Source organism: Acipenser ruthenus, chromosome 4 (genome assembly GCF_902713425.1).
Source record: "Acipenser ruthenus chromosome 4, fAciRut3.2 maternal haplotype, whole genome shotgun sequence".
In the NCBI taxonomy this organism is placed as follows: domain Eukaryota; kingdom Metazoa; phylum Chordata; class Actinopteri; order Acipenseriformes; family Acipenseridae; genus Acipenser; species Acipenser ruthenus.
The window spans coordinates 98021248-98038521 of NC_081192.1; the positions used below are offsets into that span (position 1 = coordinate 98021248).

General features: G+C 35.8%; 1 protein-coding gene across 16 annotated transcripts in view; it reads left to right on the forward strand.

Annotated features, from left to right (window-relative positions):
* LOC117399238 (protein AF-10-like) overlaps positions 1 to 17274 on the forward strand; it is a 98427-nt gene that overhangs the window by 53641 nt on the left and 27512 nt on the right. For 10 of the 16 annotated variants that reach the window (XM_059023149.1, XM_059023148.1, XM_059023155.1 and 7 more), the window contains 4 exons: positions 2122 to 2217; positions 12820 to 12936; positions 13463 to 13748; positions 16263 to 16856. In XM_059023149.1, the coding sequence (XP_058879132.1) occupies positions 2122 to 2217; positions 12820 to 12936; positions 13463 to 13748; positions 16263 to 16856 (1093 nt within the window). The remainder of the gene's footprint in view (positions 1 to 2121; positions 2218 to 12819; positions 12937 to 13462; positions 13749 to 16262; positions 16857 to 17274) is intronic. The other 6 variants (XM_059023150.1, XM_059023159.1, XM_059023163.1 and 3 more) reach the window with 3 other exon arrangements.

Below are 17274 nucleotides of genomic sequence, written 5' to 3' on the forward strand. Positions count from 1 at the left end.
GACTCAACAATGGTTCATGTGCTTTCTATTTGAATCGGAGCTTCTCCATTCCCAGACAAATTTATATTCAAAATGCGTGAAGCCCTCTCTGAAGCCTCACACCTGTTCATTTTATTTATTTATTTAATTACTTTTTCCATAAAATTAGACTCATTACATGCTTGAAATGTCCCATGCAGTTCTTTGGTTCAAGGGAGCAGTCCATATAGAGTTATGAGGCCTTCCAACCATAGCAAAGTCCAGGTGTTCCAGATATCCTCCCCAGTGGGAGCACTCTCCAGGACTTTCAGGTGACAAAGGGAGGGCAGTAGTGTTGCTTTTCATACCCTTTATGCACAGGTTTGCTTTTTTATTTTTATTTTTTCATTTGTATAGCTCTAGGGAACGTGTTGGGTTTTACTGCTGTTAGCCAGTTGCTGGTGTAATAAAAAAACAAACAAAAAAAAAAACAAATCTCTGGTTATTAGCAGCTACTGCCTTGGAAAAGAGAAACACTTAATGTATCTGGTGTCGCACACAATACACATTTTACTTTGTGTAAAGGACAGTTGCGCCTGTATTTGCTGAAGTTAACCAAAGGCCCCCAGGCATGGTATATGTCAGTCATCAAAATCTCTTAATATAAGTTTAAACCTCTAAAATAATGTTACTGACTTCATGTGTGGAGCAGCAGTGTGGAGTAGTGGTTAGGGCTCTGGACTCTTGACCGGAGGGTCGTGTGTTCAATCCCCAGTGGAGGACACTGCTGTTGTACCCTTGAGCAAGGTACTTTACCTAGATTGCTCCAGAAAAAACCCAACTGTATAAATGGGTAATTGTATGTTAAAAATAATGTGATATCTTGTAACAATTGTAAGTCGCCCTGGATAAGGGCGTCTGCTAAGAAATAAATAAATAAATAAATGTATGAGGGCCTTTTAACAGCACAGAGCACTACTTGGAAGCTGTTTATTTCTATTTTGTTTATATATATATATATAATAATGTTTTCCGTGATGTACCACCACTGCCGTGTACAATGGCTTATAATCTGATATAAATATTCCTCACTGTGGTATGATATAAACTTATTTCCAATCTGCTCATTACAGATTTGACAACTAATAGTTTACAACCGAACACATGGGCCCCAAATAAGTTGTCAGTAAGCTGACATTGCTGTTTTAACAGGTTACTACATTTCATTAAAAAAAAAAAAAAGAAAAAACATAATTTAGTTGTTTTTTTCCTGCTAATGGACATTTATCCTTACAGCTATAGGAACATAATTTGCAGTACTTAAGTGTACTGTCTATGGAATGTGTGGAGCTTTGCTGAAATTTGTAGTGTGCCTACATTAGACAAATAAGGTGCATCATCGTACTTGTTTGCCTCTTTCATTGTTCATAAATAAGTGTCGATCAGCTATTCTGGCATTTTAACTGACTAGATACTCAAAACTCAAGTAGGCTTCCAACATTTTTGAGTGTGCTGTTCCACTACAGATAAAACAGTTTTTTTTTTAACTTGTTACTATACCAGCAATAAACAGCTCTGAACTATATTTTAAGTGCTCCTGTTTCTTACAGTAAAGTTGGTACTTGTTAGTTTAATTGGCTCATTCTTCTTCTTAGCACACAACCGCTTATTCTGCTCTGTGCACATCTTTCTGTTAATATACAGGCAGCAGGGGTCCTTCAGACTATTAGGAATCTGTCATTGTTAATAAAATCTTCATTTGTCATATGAAGACTGCTTTTCATTTCTCACATACCCAAAACCTTATCTCGCACACCTTACTGTAACTCACCGATTTATATGTGTTAAAAGCATTGGTTTTTGTTTTTAAATAAATCAAATACAATGCTCCCCCCAATGCTTTAAAGTGACATCAGCATTAAAATGTCTCCTCCTACTGATAATTAAACTCACCGACAGGCTTTTTTGAATTGCTTCATTGTAAATCCAGGTGCTGTATGGGTGTGTAGAGATATGTTTGGAAACTCATGGCAGGAAAAATGCTTAATTCCATCATCATCTTTCCAGCCATCTCACAAACACATCACAGATTCTCTAAATCTGCAGGTCCTTTACTCCGTACATTTTGTAGTAACTTGAAGTTCCTCTTTCTCCTCCTTTTAGAGAAGGAGCAAACGCGGCTCTAGTAGTGCATATGATCAAAGCTTAAGTGATTCTTCATCACACTCTTTGGATAAACATCATGACAAGGATAAAAAGGTAAGGGAATATTGTGATCTTCCCTGCTTCCTGATGTCTTTGATTAACAGGGACGAAGACTTAAGACTTTTTTTTAAACAATTCATTGCAAATGATCTTATTTAACCGTTTACTGTACTCAGCAGTGACACTACACTTAGAAATCGTGCATTTTGTATGTGCAAGCAATTAATACATTTGCATTTCAAGCTTTATCAGATTTTCTGATCCATATTTTCAAGATCATTATATATATTTTTCATGTATTAATGTGAAAAATGCAGTTAGAAATTAAAACAAGTCTACTGTATACATCATATATGCAGGCCTATTTATATATCTTTTTTTATCTAATAAACATAGATAACAAACTGTATGAAATTAATTGGAAAACCTCAAACATGCCCACATCAGTTTATTGTGGGCTATGACTATACAGTATTGAAATCATCAGAAACTCTTATGTTATGCTCCCGGAGTTGCTTTGTTTTGGTTACAATTTAAATAGCTTAGAAATGTTAATTGGAAATTACTATGTTGAAACTTGCTTCAAGCAATATCAATTTAAAGTAACCTAAGTGATCTTCCAACTTTAACCTAAAAACACATTTTAGGGAATGCCATTATAAGCATTGTCCTGATTTATAATTGCATCAGTGTAATCCACAGTGGTTCTTTCTGTAGTTTCTTGACCTTGTTTTTCATTTACACACCTAGTACCAAATGCATGTTTCTTTTGAAATAATCAGAACACAGGCTGTATTTATGTAAGTTGACACATTACAGTTAGGGTTAACTTTTGTGGTTAACAAAATTAGAGTAACTTATCATAACAATATAGTTGAAGAAAATGTAAATAACAGGTAGAAATGCTCCAAAAAATGGTAAAGTAGCCTGTCCTCAAATTAAGAAAATGGTAATTAATGGGTTAAGTGTCTCCCCTCTGGATTCTAAACATCTAACTATCGCAACAAACAATCAATTGTGTTTTATTGCTTGAGGTAATGTGTTCCCATAATTTATATTATTAAACATAAGGTGGTAATCATGATTATTGGAGTGATTTCTGGCTAACGGATACAACTTAATTATCACAACACATGGAAGGCCTAATTTCTTTAAATGCTAAACTAATAACTATTGTAGCAGTAGTGTGCTGTTTTGAACAGTTTGTTTTCCTGCCTATATTTCACATGGGACATTCTGTAATGGATACGGTTTCATCAGAGTAAATATCCATTTATAAAAATATCTTTAATTTCAGTTAAGTAAGTTCTTTACTTCACGTAGAGGTCTATTCAGTTGATCTGAGGTGTCGAATTGTTTAGATCACTAAATGGGGTGCATTGTGTTTGGCGTTGTGAAATTAATGCAAATATCTTTTTGCATGTTTGTTTTTAAAAGTACACCAGAGGTGTTTACACCCACCACTGTTTACATTGAATAGACTGTTACTTACCCCCTCTTTTGGTAATATACAGGAATTTTTTTTGTCTCAGAAATTGTATATTCAGTGCTAAACAGTTTATAAAAAGTAACAGATCAGTTGCTGAAAATACAAAGGGGGGGGGGGGGGGGAGCCCATAATATTTGTGGCTGATTTCCAATTTTGCTTGTAGAATTTGTATAAATATGTTTTTAAAACCATTGTAATATGGGCAAGAAAAGGGAAGTTAAGCCAAATAGCAAGAGACAACTGCAGGAGATTTGATTTGCCATCCATAGAGAAGTTTTTGTTTACCTGTGTTTGCTTGTGGTTGGATGAACATGGCAAGATTTCATTACATTAAGTAAATAATTGAAAATGTTTTGCTTTTATAATGCCGTTGTATAATTGTTAGTGTGTTATTTTATATTTAAAACATGTTTAGCACTTACTGGATTTCATATTCCAAGCAAAATAAATAATCCATTAGAAATGTATTGTTTTAATTGGCTGGCAAATCATAGTTTTTTTTAATTCTTTTTCTCTGGTGTGGCAGACTGCCACATGTTTCTCAGGGAATTATAATCTCTGAATAAAAATGTAAAGAGCATGACTAAATACTAATTTGTTGCCCAGTTGACTTGCATTGCTCTGATTTTAATTCATGTACTTCTAATATCAAAGCAAATTAATGATTTCTGTTGATGCAGAATTTATCTGCCTTGTTAAAAAATGTAAATGTGCAAAGATCCACAGATGAAGTGCAAAAATGTTTAAATATGAACAATGATTTTAATGATTTGGGCTTTTTTAATTTGGTGGTGGTGATGATTATGAGAAAGAACTGATACATCAACGTATTAACAGCTGTGTAGGTAATATACTGTATATAATTTCAACGTAATATTTTAAATGCACTACTTACAAAAAGTAATGATAAAAAAATAAAGACTATGCTAGATGAATGCTAAACTAGAATGATTTCACACCACAGCTTTCAGGGACAGTTTTGAACCCTTTTAACAATTAGATTCTTTCATGGTAATGTATATTTATTCAACAGTGGGGGAAGGGGGAGGGAGGGGGGGTAATTCTTGCTGCCTCGTGGGGTGCTTTGTTCATTGTGAAAAGCGTAAATTCACACACCTCCTTCACCCCCGCCCGCTACTAAATATGGAAGCAGAGGTCATGTGCCTCATATGTTTAACTAGTATATAGGATCCTTCAAGAAGCTGCTTGATGAGATTCTGGGATCAATAAGCTACTAACAACCAAACGAGCAAGATGGGCTGAATGGCCTCCTCTCGTTGGTAAACTTTCTTGTTCTTATGTTCTCATGAATATAAAGGGAATTAGCAGGGAGTTAAGCTATGGATCGCCAGAAAGAGAGAAACTTTGCAAATTGAATGAATGAATGTTGTCTCCTTTTTCCAGTAGTAGGTTGTAAAAAGTTTTGAAAACTGTAATTTTCATGCATTATCAAGGTCAATAGGTTTTTCGTTTTAACTGTATTGTATAGTGTAAGGGGAAGTACTCTTTGGTAATAAAATTACCGCAGCAGTTCTTATAAATGAATTGATTCTGAGTATTATGCTGTAGTATGGCTATTTTACAAAGAATATCAAATGCAGTGTATTGATGGCAGTGGTGGCATTTTTCAAAAATTGTCAACAATGTTATTTTGCATGTTTCATATTTATATCAAAGCTATTTTGTTTATTTATCAAGTATACTTGGTTAAGATTATATAATGAAATGATCATGATCCTTATTGGAATCAACTTCCCTTTGGATGGTTATTTTAAAGATCCCTGAGGCCCGTTTCATAAAAGTTCTGCGATTGCGATGTACTTTCGAGGATGCAGAGGTTGTCGCTGCGTGTGTTTCATAAAACGCATCGCAAGTGCCGTCGCTTGGGACCACCCTTGTGATCTGCGTTGAGAAAAAGTGAGAATCGATTACGTAATTACATACAATGGCAGGTGTGCCAAGGAAAGTCCATTTTTCGAAAAATAAATTGATATAATAATTGAAATGGTTGGTCAACACAAATACGTTCTGTTCATCAAGTTGTCAGGAAGTTTAGTTACAAAGAAAAAATGGCAGATGATTTTATGCTGTAATTCACTTCCAAGCGGTACAGTTTGACTTACAGTAAAAATGTAGCATAATTGTATAATTACCACTACTACGACTACTACTAATAATAATATGTTGTACTTATTATTATTAATAAACAACAATAATAATAATCAATTGTTATATTTAACATTCTGTTATATTTGGGCAAAACTCTAGGGCCTTAAAAAAATGCCGAAATTTTCTGAAACATTTGTCAAATACCTTGAAATGTATTTGAGTTATGACATGGATACATTAAGGACTAAAAAAACTGAAGTTTTTAAAGTTTATTCCTGGGCCTCTTTTATAGGGAGAAAAAAAACTCCCACTAAAAAACTGCACAGTGCTAATTCAGCGGTGTGCAATTCATATCGCCCGACGCCCGGGACAACACGTTTTGTGTGAGGGACAACAAGTATTGCCGTTATACTTTCCCCGTCGGACAAGTAGTTTTTTATTTGTTTATTTTTCCTGATGCCCGTTCTGTTGCTAGAAAAACACTCCCGTTATATTTCTAGAGAGCCACGCAAGTTTCTGAAAACGGATTTGCGGAAGTCTAGCACCGAAGCACAAACATTTTAAAAACCGTTTACATCTCACCCCTATCATTTCTGATTGGTTAGCTGTGGAAGAAGCTGACTTTCTATTAGTTACAAAGAAACCCAGAAATGGCTGCCTGAGAGCCTCTGGCAAGGCAGACTAATGTTTTAAACAGGGTATTATTTACATTTTTTGTAAATTAGCAAATAAGTGATACTGCTTTTTTAATACATGAACCTGACATTTAAATGCAGCAGTCTAGTAAAAAGTTAAATAATAGTAGTCGCTGAGGTATTAGCGGATTTTATAACACTTTGTAGTCAAGCTTGTACTTCATCACAGTGTGTACTTCATCACGGATGCAGTAAACACTGTCGGGATGGAGCAGAGAACAGTATAAATAAATAAATGGATAGGTCTAGTGAGCAGAACAAAATTAAAATATCTCAAATGAGGTGAACAAATGTGTCAAAATCTAATTGGTGAAGTATCTGTTGCTGGTAATTGTTTTTGAGAGAGGATTAGAATAAGCAAAAAGAGAAAAGCAGATAGCGAAGCTCTTTCTGCTGCCTTTGACCCAGCACGTCTTGTCCATCTAAAAACAATAATGAACATTAGATAATTAGTTATAAGTTACAAAACTTGTTAATTAAAATGCATTATTATTATTGTTATCTTACCTACTGTCTCCCAAAAGCCATCCATCACCAATGTCTCCACTGGCAAAGCGATCGGCGATAACATAATTTGCCCATATAAAACTGCCGTTTGTACTCCTAGGGTATCCAGGGTTCTCCCCAGGCCTTTTCAGCTGGGCGGGCCAACCGTCTTGCAAAACCCGATCCGCCCGTCTTGCAGATGCTACTGTGCCTTTAACAATAAGGATTGATTGTGCTTCTAGCAGACCACTTGCACGTTGCTGGGTGAAAAAAAAAAATCTTGGAACCACATGACAGCTGTGTTACGTCTTGACATAACATTTAACCAATCAGAGAAGGGGCGGGTTTTCTGTGTTAAGCACTTAGAGAGGCTAAAACGTTAAAACGACTGCTAAAAAAATAACCAATTTATTTTCAAAGCAAAAATAGTTACCGTGAATGCAGGGTTTTCAAAATAAGCTGGCGATCAGCGCAATCCACCACTTAATACTATATTTGCGCCGGCTACTTTATTAAAAAAATATTAAGATTGTTTTCGGATATTATCATTGGCCATTTTTTGTTGTATTATTGTACTGTAAGGTTATATAGTACATAATAGCTATACATATGCACCAAAAAAAAAAAAAGCATATTCCTTTTTTTGTGATATCGTAAAAAATATGTACCCAGGTGCTTGTGAGAGATATTTGGGGTTCATGTATAGACGCTGTACGCCTTTAAGAACATAAGAACATAAGAAAGTTTACAAACGAGAAGAGGCCATACAAATGCTTAAGTGCAGAGGTGCTGGATTATTACACTCTGGATTCATGCAACAGTTATGATGGTGACCAAACATGTGTGAGTACTGTTGTGTAAAAAAATAATAATAATTTGTATTGCATACAAAAAATGTAGAACAGCGAAAAACAAAAATAGACGTGCATTAACAAAATGCCCTGAAAACTTAACTTAAAGAAAACAATTTAAATGAAGCAGTAAGCTCATTAATTAAGCTAAAAAGGAAGTGAAAAGGTTACCGTGTGGAGTAATGGTTAGGGCTCTGGACTCTTGACCGGAGGGTTGTGGGTTCAATCCCAGGTGAGGGGGCACTGCTGCTGTACCCTTGAGCAAGGTACTTTACCTAGATTGCTCCAGTAAAAACCCAACTGTATATAAAATGGGTAATTGTACGTAAAAATAATGTGATATCTTGTAACAATTGTAAGTCGCCCTGGATAAGGGCGTCTGCTAAAAAATAAATAATAATAATGATAATAAAAAATAAGCACGGTAATTTTACCATAATAAAAAAGTAATGAAAAAGAAAATGTAGAACACCTTATTCAAATTCTTTGTCGTATTATATATTTAAGGTAAGGCAAGTTTATTTATCCGTTAAAAGTGCTCCTGGCTGTACAGAATTCCTGGGGAGAACCCTGGTATCGAATGACAGCATCTAACACAGACATTTTGGCATCTGAGGTGGCTTGAATATTAATGGAATTAAAACCTTTCCTGCACATGTACAGGTGCTTATTCACAGCAGGGCGACACAATTGGTATTTGAGATCCATCTATAGTAAATTCAAAATGCAGCACATGTACATTTTGTTATTTGAAATGTGATGTTATTTTAATATAATAATTGTATTTTACTTATTTTTTTTTTTTTTACTATTGAAACTTTAAAAGTTAGGTTAAAACTGATTAATAATATCCATTTAGGTTGTTTTCTGTTTAAATCTAAAAATACGTTTGACCACCATAAGATTAGTTCTCTCCCTTCTTAGCAATCAATACTTTGATATTTATTCTGAGTCTGTATATGCATCAAGAGGATTTGACCGGTCCCTAAATACTCTTTCCCTTCTGATTCCTCTGCCATATTGACAGCCAGTAGCTACTTGTATGCGTGGCATGGTATGTCCGAAAACAGGATTTGAGATTGAAAATTGCTACTTGCGGTTGCTGTCTGGCTGTCACAAATTTCGATCGAAGGTCAAAGTTTACCATTCCGCCCACTGCATGCTGATAAGGATTGAAAGCAGCAGATGTGGGGGAAGGGGGGCATAAAATAAATAAATGCAGTTAAACATGTTGTATTGCCAAGAAGATTCTAGTATTTTCCAAAATCGACTTTGCACATGTGCATTCCCTCTTGTCCTTTTTAAATGTTGAATCGCCAAGTTTGAAAAAAAAATAAGATTTTAGTTGCATGTATTTTTTCACAGATTTATTTGTTAGAAATGTTAGCTAAATACTGACTCGCTAGATGTAATAAATAAATAAATAAATAAATAAATAAATAAATAAAATAAAAATTATATATATATATATATATATTATATATTTTAGCTCAAAGAGCCAGCTGCCCAACGTTTCGATATGTTGTACATATCTTTCTCAAGGGAGCCTGTGTTTGAATCAAAACATTGGAGGTATTTATAGGTTTTTGACGGCATGACAACTACTTGTTATTGTTTACATTCAAATTCATGATTTATTCTTACATGATGTAATGGTGTTCTATATATTGTGACATCATTTTTACTTCTATCTTTGAATCTGTATTAATTCTAATTAACACTACTTTATATAAACTTATATTTTTATTATATCATGCAATGCTGGCTCTGAGGATCAGTCTAGATTTGGCCTCCTCAGCGCATCAGTATGCACAACTTTTGAATGAATTTTATTTATTTATTTAAATGTTATATATTTATTGAAGTTAATTAGTTCATTCTTTTCTGTTGAGTCCCGCTGGCATAATCGTGTTCAGTCTATTTATCCATTTACTTTCTTTTATTCTTCTATATGTCGCATTGTCTAATTTGAGCTGTTCTAATACTACAAACTTGACATCATTTATGTCATGTCCCTGACTGGTGAAGTATATATATATATATAGACTGATTTTAAATGTTGAATTTGTAATACATTTATGTATTTAGCTAAATCTGGACTTTTGTGGTTAGGGAAAAAATTAGCAATTTACATGAAATCAGGGCAGGAGAAGTTAAGGTCTACCGTTTTAATATGTCTGTCGGGGGGGGGGGGGGCAATGAAATGTATGCTAAAAAAGGGGGGCGGCATTTAAAAAGTTTGCATACCACTGCTATAGGGGAAAGGGTGTTAAAATGGATAAAGAAAAACAACTTCAGGGTGTGGCAGCACAGAATGTGCTATGTTATGTAAAGGAACCCCACCTGTTTATTGCCTGTGGGGTGTGGTTTTCAATCAGTGTTTGTTTGGAATGGCTGCTGACCAGTTCTACCCGCTTGCTGTTTGGGAGGGCCCTAATGAAACATGTTTTGGTTGTTTGAGTTTATTTGCTAATGCATTTGGTACATATCGGAAGAAAGGAAGCCTAGAGGGACCCATTGTGTAAGGTGAGAATGTAAGGCTATATGACAGTAGTTTTTGCTTTTGAAAACTGTGGAACCTGTTTTCTCAACCGTTTTCTTTTAATAACAAAGTTCTTGGTAAAAATGATTACAAGGCAGACTCTTGCTTGACTCAAAAAAACGTGTTGCCTTAAAACTAAACCTATAATATTAAAACAAGAAAAAGGCAAGAAATTAATGTTTTAATGTTGGTATTTTTTTTTTAATTTTTAAAAAGGGACTGAACTGGTCTTAAAAAAAACTTTTTCTTGAATTAGAAAATGTTTTCGGGCTGTAGAAGTTTGGGATTAGGGTGCATTAGCTACTGCTTCAGTGTTACTGTAGAAATCATTGTATAGGTCACACTGGTGTAAAAGTTGCTCCCCCCCTTTTTGAGACTTCAGTTTTAGGAAACACCTTTCTCTGTGTTTAAAACTTTTTTTCCTACATGCTCAACACCCATAAATAAAGAAAAAACACAGGTTTAGTTTTGAAATAACCCTTGTTTGCAATATTGTATTCCATTAATAATTTTACAGTGTTTTTTGTTTGTAGTTAAACAGCTGGAAACTATTCTGTTTTTCAAAATTTGTAAATAATTGGGTCCAGTAAATTTAAGTGCAATGTCAAAATAAATCAAAATATAGATATAGTAGGACTACAGTACTGTACATTTCAGTAGTGACAGTGTAAACCACTGACAAATGGTACTTAAATGGATTTAAAAAGTAATAATTAACAGAGCGTAAAATCAGCTTCTACATCCCACATCGCATCTATATTAGCCTATTTTATTTGAGCTTATCAAGCACCCAAACACTTCAAGAACATATCATCTTTGCTTTACTGAGTGTTACTTAGGCCAGCTGCGTTGGCTTCTATAAATGTGTTTTAATTCCAATTTAAAAGAAAAGTATTAAACAATGTTGCTTGCATCAATTAAAGTAAACAAAATAAATAAATAAACTAAACAGTGCACCATCTAATAACCAGTAAATAAAACATCTTAGTGTTGCATACGGTGCAGTACAATTGCATTAAACACCCAGCTGTACAAATACATTTGTAATACATAGCCATACAAATACTTTTACAAGTGTACCGCTGCGTTGCACTGACACGTAGAACAGTATGTATTAAAGTCATTTAAACAAATGTTTTTCTTCCTCGGGCCATTAACACTTTCCTCCTCTATCAGCTTGTTTCTTTCGCCATATTTAAGTTTGTCTGTTTCGTCTCCAGTCATACTGTTTTTTCAGCATTGTGATTGCCATGCATTTCGGCATTCAACAACGCACAATTTCAAACCTGTTCTGTAGCATTTTGGTTTTTTGTCTGACTGTCCTACTTTATCTAGTCTCAAAGATACCTGCATCAGGCCCTATATAACATTGCATTGCAATTGCAGTGAACGGAAGACTTCATAAGTTTACTTGGCTTTCTAACCAATAGCTGTTTGTTACGGATCCCAGGGGCTGGTTTAGTCTGAATGTTGACAAACCAATGGCTCGGGAGGGTGGGAATAAGGAAATTCATAGAGACTGACAGCTACTGTGTAAACAGTAAATCAGTAACGTTTTCATATTCCAAAGAGTGATAACTTTAACCACTATTTCTATTTTCTCCATGTACACGTGTCTGGGTCAAGATGAGGTGTCAAGAGTCTGAAAGCTTGCATTTAACATTCAAAATGACTGAGTAACTAATTAAAACGTTTAATTAAAGCAGAGGCTTTGTGTTTCTACCCAGCAACATGACCTGAATGCCATAGATCCTGAAAGAATAACCTGGTTGTTGATAGTTAAGTTTGTGTGAGACATAACCATGGCTGTAGTAATCCCATTATGGCACTGGTACAGTAGTTTAATATTACACACACCGGCGCATACATTGCACAGGTGTATTAGTCGCTCCCCCCTTTTAAAGGCCCCGCAAAAATGCCTAGAAAATGGACTTATACAACATTTTTTACGGTAAGTAGTAAACAGTCGTGCAGTGCAGTAGTCGGATTTCTTTACCAATGCTGTTGTCCCCAGTATTTTTCCTTTCTCCTTGATTAAATCTATGAAGGTTGCTATTTTTCAGTTTAAGCACTTGTTACTTCAAATAGTTGCAGTCAAGATACTACTTTATTTAGTCTGCATCTTTCCAGGATGGCAGTCGCATATGGATAAGACTTCACTAATTAGTTAAGTTCTGATGCCACCTTTGAATGGAAACATCAATCTCTCTTTTCTGTTTTCAACTGAAGAAGAGACCTTTAAGGTCTTGAAAGCTTGTGATTGATTATTGTTTAGTTAGTCCATTAAATGGTATCACATCTTCTTCTCTTTGTCTACTAATTAGTTAGAAAGGCCAACTTATCTGATTTTTATATATATATATATATATATATATATATATATATATATATATATATATATATATATAATATTGGGATATATTTGTATATAATATTGGGATATATTTGTATATAAAAAAAAGGTTTTTCCCCTCTTTTTTACAGAAACATAAAGAAAGAGACAAGCACAAACCAAAACATAAGAAATCTGCACCCGGTCTTGTTCCTCCTGCACCTGCACTTGTTCATTCTTTGACAGTAACGACGGAGAAGGTAAATGAGGCAAGTCAGAAGTGTTTGTGGCATTATAAATATTCTCAGTTGTAAAAGTATCCAATAAAATAATATGCTACTATTTCAACTGCTAATTTCTTGAAAATCATTTGAAATGCCAACTCTATCTTCAGTGTTAAATTCACATTTGGTACACATCTGTGTTCTATGAGTTTGTGTGAACTCCTCTGGCACATTGTTTTAACTTCTAGCCTGATTGATAATACAGATCACCCAAGTTTAGATAGCGTTATATGATGCTCTCAACAAAGTTCTTTTACAACTGATGTCCAATAAAAATGAAGTTTCACTACAACATTGTTTTATCCTTTGGCAATATGAATGGTAAAGATCACATGCTTTTTCACATAGCTGTTTTGCATTTTTGTTTTTACAGTTCATACCAGATACAGGAACAGATGTTTTGTTAAAAGAAAAGTAAAAAAAAAAAAAAAAAACCCTGGGGTTACTTTTGTTTTGTGGTCTAACTGCTGTTTGTTTTTTCTATTTATTTTTTTTATATAACAAACCTCAGAGTTACACAAGCACAAGTGGTGGTGGCAGCTCCATGCCTGGTTCCCTGAAGCGACTGGAGGAGACCACAGCTCGGTTTACAAATGCAAATTTCCAGGAAGTCCCTGCACACCCGACCAGTGGAAAAGATGGCAGTGCAGAGGTCAAAGTGGGGGGAGAGGGCAAAGGAAAAAAAGCTTTAGGTCACAGCACCGGCCAAAAGGGAAGGAAGCCTGGTGCTGGAAGAACTCCAGTTGGCGTCACAGTCACAGCAGCAACCTCCACTAGCCCTTTCCAGCAAGGTGCAGGTATGCAAACATGTATTGCAAGCCACAATAATGTCATTCATTTTGATTAGCTTCAGTTTACTTAATTTTTTTATTTCTCAAGTGTTGAGGACAGTTGGAAAGCACCTTGCCCTTTAAAGTTTTTCTTGCTCGCCTGGGCCTTCTCCATTTTCTGTAACTACAGTAATTTTGCTAAAAAATTTTCCTGCTTCCTCGTGTCTCCTGATTTTTGGTTGTCTTGGCAAAGGTCAGTGTTTCTTATTTCTTGCAAGGTAAGGTTATTCTCCAGCAGTATCTGATTTTGAAAGATTGAGGGAAGAAGTAGATGGTAGGGGTGGGCGAAGTTTGAAGGGAGAGGGAAATGTTAGTCTATCTAATTGTTCTAGTAATATAAAAGTAATTTGAAGTGTAAACAAATTAATAGTTTACTGTTTGCATTTCAGATATTTACAGATTGTAGGTTGTTTACAATTTGCTTTTTTATTACAGTGAAAAACTTAATTGAATCAACTGCATTTTTAATGAAAAATCGAATCATGTTTGCTTTCATTTCGAGCATATTAAGAGGCCTTGCTGTAATTAATTAAAGTTTTATTTTAGGTGCACACACAGGTTAATTAAAATATACAATTCCAAAAACAAACTTAATAGTCTGTTAAGGTTAGACTGCAGGTTGTCCTATATTTTTGTTGAAAAACTGGAATTATTCTGTCGCTTGCAGTATACCCTTAGGGTTTAGAAGGCGTGGTTTTATGCCTGACCAGTTTCATTTCCAGCTTTGCAGTTCAGACATTGTTCCTGTTCTCATCTTGTCTGTGGCGTGCTCTCTTATTTATTTATTTTTTAACTTGCGATTGAAGGAAATCATATAAAGGTAGAGTATGGACATAATCCTTCCTGGAACCCTTCTATTTATTCTCTGTAAAGAATACTGGATTTTATCGGGCAGTTGTATATGATAAGTGATAAGAGTCGTGCCCTTTTTGAAGAGTATTTGGTATGCAAACAGCTGTTTTGAAAGCACAGTTGTGGTTTGTATTGCCTCACTTTTGCTGATATTTTTTTTTCCTGTTACAAAATGTTTTTATGATCTGAAAGTATTTAGTGGACTATGCTTTAACTCTTCACACTCTCTTCACATCAGCTGTTTTAAACATAAATATTTGTAGAAGCTGCTTGATAGGCTGGTTGAACTTCAGTGTCTGAACTCCACAGGGCCTTTGACCGAGTTACCCTGTTACCACTCGTATCATTTTGTATACCTTCCATTTCATTACAGCACAATTGCTTAGTTGTGCACGGGGAGAATGGTAAACATCGGGTACAGCATTTAAACAACTGTGAATGGCTCATTGTGTTGTCAAGGTGTTACAATCTGAAGTTAACTGACTCTTAGCTTTTTTGCATTGTTCTGCACAGTTGGTGGCTTAGCAGGGCCATTTACTCATAAGCCACACCCAAGAGGGTTGGTTTCAAGTAGACAGGTATTGTCATTGAAATGTATTATTGCTGGCAGAAATCTGAGTTAAATCATTTCAATCACCATCACCTGATGATATATTACAAGGTAAGATTTCAAATGAAGTACATTTATTGTGGACATTTTAAAAGCTTAGGTTCCAGTGCTTGCCTACAGGTATATATTTAGGCTTTTATTTATGCCGCATTTATACTAACTTGTAGATCCTGATGGGGGTTGTCGATTAGTGTTAATATTGTGAAGGGCTAAGGTGGAATGCTCTTTAGCAACATTTAGTGAATGGCTTTGATGATAAACAAAGACTATGTTTACAACAAAAATAGCATGCACTAATAGTAGCACTATTCCTGAAAAAATTCCACTTGATGCTGTCCTTTTTAAAATTGGCATGGGTTTACAACAAACTTCTGTGTTGAACCCCAGTGTGTGTTATTTTATTGTAATTAAGGGGGGGAGAGGGGGGGGAGGGGGCTGTGTTAATATTTCAGATGTCATGCATCATTAGAACAGTACACTTAATGAAACGAGCATTGCATTAAGAAAGGTGTTTATGGGGTCCCCGAGTGGCTCATTCAGTTAAAGCGCTGCCGCTGGGAGCACAGGATGAATCCTACATCTTGTACGGCGCCAGCTCGGATCCGGGCTGTGCAAAGAGGCTGGACTTTGCTGGGGAATCTGAAGAGGGTGTCGCATTGGCTGTGATGCATAGTTCACCCTCTAGTCTCTGAATTGATTTGGATAAAAGCATCTACTAAATGACCAGTTAATAATAATAATAATAATAATGTGCGGCTTTAGGCTGTTAATTCCATTGAAGTTTTTTTTTTTATCTACGTTCTATTAATGTGTCAACTATATATTGTTTTTGTAATTTATATTTATAAAAAAGTACATGTATATGATGTAGCTCTGTGTTGGCTGACATTTATTCATTTATGTTTCTTTGGCGCTTGAAAAAGCAGCACAGGAGTTCAGCAAGGCTAAGGCTGTGTGTGTGGATTTCTTTTATATAGGCTATACAATTCTAAATTTCTTTGCTTTTCCTTCCCTCACAGGCAGCCATTTGGGGACTGCTGGCAGTGCAAAAACCTCTTCTGGCAGCTCAGTCCAATCTCCCCAGGAATTTCTGAGCTTCACAGAATCTGATCTGCGAAATGACAACTACACACATTCACAGCAGTCGTCATACACAAGAGGCCTATCTAAAGGAGATGCAGCGGGTCTGGAAGGGGGTCTAAACACTTTTAGTTCTTTAATGGCCCTCCCATCCGCCTCCTCTGGGGCTGCTCAGGCTAAAAACTATGAGAACTCTCACAGAGACTTCAGCAGCTCGGCCAGCCAGGCTTCAGCAGGATATAAGCGATCCCAGCCCACCTCGGGCAGCGTGGAGGAAGACAACGTGAAGGGAAAGAAGCGCAAGGGAAATAGAAGCAAATACGGAGCTGGAAGGTCCAGAGGAAATAAGGCTCAGGAGGCCGTTTCTTCTGCTTCGCCAGCCTCTTCTGTGGCATCAGCTGCAGGCAGCGTGAATGGCGTCAACTATAACAATAATGGCAGCAATAATATTAGCATCGTCCAGAAATCTCCAACATTGCTCAGGAATGGAAGTTTTCACAATGTGAGCGTTAGCTCATCTCCTGCTGGAACAGGTAGGGCTCTCTGTCTCTGATTGGGAGGTTGGAAGGGCATGGTTCCATTCATCAACCCTTTTTTTAGGCTTCCAAGCCAAAGGCTGGGAAGCCTATTGTTATTGCTGTGTTTATTATTATTATTATTATTATTATTATTATTATTATTATTATTTTTCCGCACAAACAACATCGCAGAGTTATGAAAACGCATACGTAAGTAGATGCCTATGGCTGGACAACCAGACTGGCGTCCCCAAATGAAAAAGTCACATGGTTTGACCGCCATCTTGGTTTTCGTGGAAATTTTGGGAATTTTTCAAAACTCTTGCTGTTAAAAACAACTTAAGCTGGAACTATGACGGTGGCAGCAGATAGTGCAGCAATGGCTTATAAAATCACATATGTTCAATCGAGGTCGATTGAACAATTACTTTGC